Consider the following 7,812-nt stretch of genomic DNA (forward strand, 5'->3'; position numbering starts at 1 on the left):
AGACTGTGAGTGACTACCCTTACGGAGGCAGAGTCAGACTGTGAGTGACTACCCTTACGGAGGCAGAGTCAGACTGTGAGTGACTACTCTTACGGAGGCAGAGTCCAGACTGTGAGTGACTACTCTTACGGAGGCAGAGTTGGTTAACGTCTAGATGTCTTGGTCTGAGGATCTCCGTCATGACAGTTTGGACAGATGTATTTGTTTTTTCCCTGGCACTTAACACTATTTAGTTATCATGTCATTATTCATTAACCCTTACCTCTCCGTACTGGTTGAACATGCGGACGGCCTGGTCTGTGAGGTTGAAGACGTTCCTCCAGTCGAAGCTGGGCATGGTCTCTTCTCTGTCCTCCTCCAACCCGTTGTACAGGAAGTTGAGGATGTCTTTAGAGGAGAACTCAGTGTCCTCCATACTCCTGTCTATTAGGTCTGCTACCGTGGGGTTTCTGATGGTGTCCTGCAGGGGCAGGAGAAAATATAATTCATTTACTGGAAAACCGTACTAAACATTTACAAGTGTGTGCTGCTGTTTTGGCCACGTCTCTCTTGACACTAAGATAAGACCACAATGAGACTAACCTGGTAGAATTAAGATGAGAAAGAATGAAGACCAATACCCTGTCTGTCTGTCTGTCTGTCTGTCTGTCTGTCTGTCTGTCTGTCTGTCTGTCTGTCTGTCTGTCTGTCTGTCTGTCTGTCTGTCTGTCTGTCTGTCTGTCTGTCTGTCTGTCTGTCTGTCTGTCTGTCTGTCTGTCTGTCTGTCTGTGTCTGTGCGTCTGTCTGTCTGTCTGTGTCTGTCTGTCTGTCTGTGTCTGTGCGTCTGTCTGTGTGCGTGCGTCTGTCTGTGTGTGTCTGTGTGTGTGCGTGCGTCTGTGTGTGTGTGTGTGTGTGTGTGTGTGTGTGTGTGTGTGTGTGTGTGTGTGTGTGTGTGTGTGTGTGTGTGTGTGTGTGTGTGTGTGTGTGGTGTGTGTGTGTGTGTGTGTGTGTGTGTGTGTGTGTGTGTGTGTGTGTGTGTGTGCGTAAGTGTGTGTGTGCGTGCGTGCGTGCGTGCGTGCGCGTGCGTGCGTGCGTGCGTGCGTGCGTGGCGTGCGTGCGTGCGCGCGTGCGTGTTACCCTGATCATGTTTATCTGTATGCCAGCGTTGAAGAACCTCCAGATTTGAGGTCCCACCTCCTCCCAGGCCTTTCCCATGGTCATCAGACGCTCCAGCTCCTCAAACGTAGTGTTGGCCTGGAGAGAACATGTTAGCAGTTAACAGACATGAACACACAGACACACACACAAACAGACACACATACTGACATAAAGGCCATCAATACTATGAAGTCCTGTCCTTCTCAGATCTCCAGCATGCATAGTAAATGTCTCCAAGCAGCTCAGTAGAATAAGACTTAACATCTGTTTTCTGTCAACTGCTATAAATATAAATACAGAACAAATGTTATATGAATGAGCTCTGTTCTCTTTTGTCCTTCAGCTGGAACTGTCATGACGTTGGCCTCGCTGGGTACAGCAAGCCTCATCCCCTCTCCCTGCCTCCCTCTTTCCTCCTTCAACTAGGTTGCTGTGGTCAGAGAGACGGGTAAACTCCTGTTGGCCTCGTTGGTACAGCAAGCTCATCCCCTCTCCCTGCCTCCCCTTTCCTCCTTCAACTAGGTTGCTGTGGTCAGAGAGACGTGGTAAACTCCTGTTAGCCTCGTTGGGTACAGCAAGCCTCATCCCCCCTCTCCCTGCCTCCCCTTTCCTCCTTCAACTAGGTTGCTGTGGTCAGAGAGACGTGGTAAACTCCTGTTGGCCTCGTTGGGTACAGCAAGCCTCATCCCCCTCTCCCTGCCTCCCTTTCCTCCTTCAACTAGGTTGCTGTGGTCAGAGAGACGTGATAAACTCCTGTTGGCCTCGTTGGGTACAGCAAGCCTCATCCCCCTCTCTCCTGCCTCCCCCTTTCCTCCTTCAACTAGGTTGCTGTGGTCAGAGAGACGTGGTAACTCCTGTTGGCCTCGTTGGGTACAGCAAGCCTCATCCCCTCTCCCTGCCTCCCCCTTTCCTCCTTCAACTAGGTTGCTGTGGTCAGAGAGACGTGTAAACTCCTGTTGGCCTCGTTGGGTACAGCAAGCCTCATCCCCTCTCCCTGCCTCCCCTTTCCTCCTTCAACTAGGTTGCTGTGGTCAGAGAGACGTGGTAAACTCCTGTTGGCCTCGTTGGCTACAGCAAGCCTCATCCCCCTCTCCCTGCCTCTCCCTTTCCTCCTTCAACTAGGTTGCTGTGGTCAGAGAGACGTGGTAAACTCCTGTTGGCCTCGTTGGGTACAGCAAGCCTCATCCCCCTCTCCCTGCCTCCCCTTTCCTCCTTCAACTAGGTTGCTGTGGTCAGAGAGACGGTAAACTCCTGTTGGCCTCGTTGGCTACAGCAAGCCTCATCCCCCTCTCCCTGCCTCTCCCTTTCCTCCTTCAACTAGGTTGCTGTGTGGTCAGAGAGACGTGGTAAACTCCTGTTGGCCTCGTTGGGTACAGCAAGCCCTCATCCCCCTCTCCCTGCCTCCCTCCTTTCCTCCTTCAACTAGGTTGCTGTGGTCAGAGAGACGTGGTAAACTCTGTTGGCCTCGTTGGGTACAGCAAGCCTCATCCCCCTCTCCCTGCCTCCCCTTTCCTCCTTCAACTAGGTTGCTGTGGTCAGAGAGACGTGGTAAACTCCTGTTGGCCTCGTTGGGTACAGCAAGCCTCATCCCCTCTCCCTGCCTCCCCTTTCCCTCCTTCAACTAGGTTGCTGTGGTCAGAGAGACGTGGTAAACTCCTGTTGGCCTCGTTGAGTACAGCAAGCCTCATCCCCTCTCCCTGCCTCCCCTTTCCTCCTTCAACTAGGTTGCTGTGGTCAGAGAGACGTGGTAAACTCCTGGCCTCGTTGAGTACAGCAAGCCTCATCCCCCTCTCCCTGCCTCCCCTTTCTCCTTCAACTAGGTTGCTGTGGTCAGAGAGACGTGGTAAACTCCTGTTGGCCTCGTTGGGTACAGCAAGCCTCATCCCCCTCTCCCTGCCTCCCCCTTTCCTCCTTCAACTAGGTTGCTGTGGTCAGAGAGACGTGGTAAACTCCTGTTGGCCTCGTTGGGTACAGCAAGCCTCATCCCCTCTCCCTGCCTCTCCCTTTCCTCCTTCAACTAGGTTGCTGTGGTCAGAGAGACGTGGTAAACTCCTGTTGGCCTCGTTGGGTACAGCAAGCCTCATCCCCCTCTCCCTGCCTCCCCTTTCCTCCTTCAACTAGGTTGCTGTGGTCAGAGAGACGTGGTAAACTCCTGTTGGCCTCGTTGGCTACAGCAAGCCTCATCCCCTCTCCCTGCCTCCCTCCCCTCCTTCAACTAGGTTGCTGTGGTCAGAGAGACGTGGTAAACTCCTGAGGATCTATTTCATTGGACACACAGTACAGAGAGAGTAGATTTTCATGGAGAACGAAGGACATCCGTCCGCCTCACAGAACTTAAGGTACGAACAAATGTCATGTTCCGGAGAATGTATAAAAGATCGGTGAAGAATCCAGCTACGAACTGGTCCGTTTGTCACAACTTGGGGAAGCTCATGGGAGACGGTGTGGCCACATTACCATAACGCTGTTTATATAATAGGCTCAGATATGAGGTTTACATCTAATTGTTGTATAAGATGAATGGGTGAGTGGATTTTGGACTGTTTAATGAAGAAAAATATAATTCCCTTTTGACTTGAACTAAATCAGAGGACAGCCCCTGAGCCCAGTTAGGGTCATCCCTCCTGGGACAGCCTCCGAATAAAACCACACACTCGGGTTTTCGATCAGCAGACCGAGCTTACCTCAATTACAAGATGGCTAAAAGGTTGTAGACCATTGCTGAATCTTTTAACCATACCATGTGGTTAAACTCTTAGACTATCGATACTGACAGAATAAGAACAAGTCTTTGATATTAATTACTAGTCTGCAGCTAGGAATTCAGTATCATTGAACGCGAAGAACGACAAACCGCCAAAACATCCATTCTATAACGAAACGAATGAATGTCACTCTGAACTCTCCACTATAACCATGACAGAGAGAGAGGGAGAGAGACGGACAATTCTACAAAAAAGAAACTAACTTTTCACCAGCGATCAATACGACACACTGAGCGTAAATATAGATCTTGATTGCAATTGTTCCCAATGAGTGAGCGTTCATGTGCAAAGGATTAGCATTTCAATTGTTATAATCATCACTCTGTAGTGACTTCTTAGTCGACCCCCACTTCCCTTTTTTGTCTAACAAGCCGCCATGCCAGTTCAGTCCACTAGGGCACATTCTCCTATCATTTCTTGTAACCACATTTACCTTGTTTGTTTGTTTATGCGTTTTGTGAATTACTTAGTTAGTAATAAATAAATGATTTAAGACAATTGATGTATGGATGACTCATAGTGAAGACTGGGTTCGTGCAGATAACCAACAATTTACGACGTCTGGAATGAGACTAACGTGAAGTAAATAATTCATTAATTCGAAGACTAATTGATCAGATAAAATATCTGAAAAGTTCTTTTAGGAAATGATAACTTTGTAATCTGAATATTTTTCCTTCCTTGGTGCCCCACTTCCTAGTTCATTACGGTTACATGATTAATCAGTCTAATCGCGTAATAACTAATTACAGAGATTCTCTTTGATAAAAACTATCAGTCTTCAGTTAATGATAGTAAAGACACGATACAGAACCCTGTGTAACAAACACAAATGAGCATTGGGACCCCCTGTAACATACACAATTGAGTATTGGAACCCCCTGTAACAAACACAATTGAGTATTGGAACCCCTGCATTGGGAACCCCTGTAACAAACACAATTGAATTGGAACCCCTGTAACAAACACAATTGAGTATTGGAACCCCCTGTAACAAACACAATTGAGTATTGGAACCCCTGTAACAAACACAATTGAGTATTGGAACCCCCTGTAACATGCACAATTGAGCATTGGAACCCCTGTAACAAACACACAAACGTTGGAAACCCCTGTAACAAACACACTGAGTATTGAGTATTGAGTATTGAACCCCTGTAACAAACACAATTGAGTATTGAACCCCTGTAACAAAAACACAATTGAGTATTGGAACCCCTGCAGGGAACCCCTGTAACAAACACAATTCCTGCGTGTTTTGTGCACATATGTTGAGTTAACAAGAGTCACAGAGGAGGAGGAGGGTGTGTGTTGTCTTACACTCTTTAGTATCAGTCTGATGGCTGGGGAGTCTGGAGCGTAGAGGATCTTCCCCATGAAGAGAGGCTTGACTGAACTCCAGACGATCTTAGTGACCGGGTTAGACTCCAGAGTCTGCATCAGGTCGTTACAGAACGGAGCTGAGAGAAGAAGGGGGGATATGTCTAGTTAGCCTGTGACAAGGGTGAAGCAATGGAATAGTTCCTGAAGTGTAAATCCTGAGCACATTCAAATATTTAAAGGATTTGACCCGGATCTGAGCCCTAGTCACGACTCTACTTACTGGTTGTCATGTCGTAGACATAGTCGTGGTTCTTGGATCCATTCACCCCCAGGAACACCTTGTAGTTGTTGTCTTCGTACCAGTTGAAGGAGAGGACCCTGGATCCCTCTCCGTCTGGGTACCCACAGAACAGGGCAGACACAATACTCATCAGCTGGCTAAAGGAGCTGGGACCACCAGCCCGGAACAACGGATAGACAATCTTCAGAAGGTCCTTGGTACTGTTTCTCTCAAAGAGCTGGAGGTAGAGAGAAAGAGGGAGGAAAACAGAAGAGAGGAAGGAGAAAGAAAAAGGTTAGACAGGTAGACCACCTTCAGAAGGTCCTTCCTTGGTGCTCTTCCTCTCAAAGAGCTGGAGGTTAGACGGTAGACCACCTTCAGAAGGTCCTTCCTTGGTGCTGTTCCTCTCAAAGAGCTGGAGGTTAGACAGGTAGACCACCTTCAGAAGGTACTTGGTGCTGTTCCTCTCAAAGAGCTGGAGGTTAGACGGGTAGACCACCTTCAGAAGGTCCTTCCTTGGTGCTGTTCCTCTCAAAGAGCTGGAGGTTAGACGGGTAGACCACCTTCAGAAGGTCCTTCCTTGGTGCTGTTCCTCTTAGTGCTGAGCCATTAACTTCTTGACATTTCGGTTATTTTTTGTTTTTTTTAAACAACAAATTGACCATCGGTTCAATTATATGAATTCCATTTCGTTCATGTTTTTTCTGTGAGCTCAGTTTTTATAGAGAAAGATCAATCCCAAACTGTGCGATGTAGTAGGGAGTTGTAGTTTCCAACAGGCCAATATTCTACATAGTTTAGCTCAGAAAAAGGTCATTAACTACAATGACCATAATCAATTGCTCGCCTACTTGTCAGGTCTGTGTGGGGCAGACATGGAGAGACAGAGAAGAGACAGAAGACGTGCGATGGAGAAGGATATAGAGATGTTGCTTCGCATGGTATCTCTACTTGAAAATACATGATCTAAGTGATGGATAGTTGGTATTCAGCAGTCATAAAAGCCTTATTTACTTTGAAGGGTGTTGGGTGGGCCATTACTCTTACTATTGATAACAAAGACAGGTGTTGGGTGGGCCATTTCTCTTACTATTGATAACAAAGACAGTGTTGGGTGGGCCATTTCTCTTACTATTGATAACAAAGACGTGTTGGGTGGGCCATTTCTCTTACTATTGATAATGAGGATAGGTGTTGGGTGGGCCATTTCTCTTACTATTGATAACGAGGATAGGTGTTGGGTGGGCCATTTCTCTTACTATTGATAACAAAGACAGGTGTTGGGTGGGCCATTTCTCTTACTATTGATAATGAGGATAGGTGTTGGGTGGGCCATTTCTCTTACTATTGATAACAAAGACAGGTGTTGGGTGGGCCATTTCTCTTACTATTGATAACAAAGACAGTGTTGGGTGGGCCATTTCTCTTACTATTGAAAATGAAGATAGGTGTTGGGTGGGCCATTTCTCTTACTATTGATAACAAAGACAGGTGTTGGGTGGGCCATTTCTCTTACTATTGATAACAAAGACAGGTGTTGGGTGGGCCATTTCTCTTACTATTGATAACAAAGACAGGTGTTGGGTGGGCCATTTCTCTTACTATTGATAACAAAGACAGGTGTTGGGTGGGCCATTTCTCTTACTATAGATAACAAAGACAGGTGTTGCGTGGGCCATTTCTCTTACTATTGATAACAAAGACAGGTGTTGGGTGGGCCATTTCTCTTACTATTGATAATGAGGACAGGTGTTGGGTGGGCCATTTCTCTTACTATTGATAACAAAGACAGGTGTTGGGTGGGCCATTTGTCTTACTATTGATAACAAAGACAGGTGTTGGGTGGGCCATTTCTCTTACTATTGATAACAAAGACAGGTGTTGGTTGGGCCATTTATCTTACTATTGATAACAAAGACAGGTGTTGGGTGGGCCATTTCTCTTACTATTGATAATGAGGATAGGTGTTGGGTGCGCCATTTCTCTTACTATTGATAATGAGGATAGGTGTTGGGTGGGCCATTTCTCTTACTATTGATAACAAAGACAGTGTTGGGTGGGCCATTTCTCTTACTATTGATAATGAGGATAGGGGTTGGGTGGGCCATTTCTCTTACTATTGATAATGAGGATATGTGTTGGGTGGGCCATTTTCTCTTACTATTGATAATGAGGATAGGTGTTGGGTGGGCCATTTCTCTTACTATTGATAATGAGGATATGTGTTGGGTGCGCCATTTCTCTTACTATTGATAATGAGGATAGGTGTTGGGTGGGCCATTTCTCTTACTATTGATAACAAAGACA

At 46.8% G+C, this 7,812-nt stretch overlaps 1 protein-coding gene across 1 annotated transcript; it reads right to left on the minus strand.

Moving 5' to 3' along the window:
• Positions 1–262: 262 nt before the first annotated feature.
• Positions 263–6,044, minus strand: LOC124030523 (retinal-specific phospholipid-transporting ATPase ABCA4-like; the record flags this gene model as incomplete). Its single annotated transcript, XM_046341829.1, has 5 exons — positions 263–460; positions 1,117–1,233; positions 5,223–5,362; positions 5,506–5,743; positions 5,807–6,044. Coding segments are annotated over 5 exons (931 nt in total), but the record flags the coding sequence as incomplete, so codon positions are not given.
• Positions 6,045–7,812: the final 1,768 nt, after the last annotated feature.

Source organism: Oncorhynchus gorbuscha, unplaced genomic scaffold (genome assembly GCF_021184085.1).
Source record: "Oncorhynchus gorbuscha isolate QuinsamMale2020 ecotype Even-year unplaced genomic scaffold, OgorEven_v1.0 Un_scaffold_12320, whole genome shotgun sequence".
Lineage (NCBI taxonomy): Eukaryota > Metazoa > Chordata > Actinopteri > Salmoniformes > Salmonidae > Oncorhynchus > Oncorhynchus gorbuscha.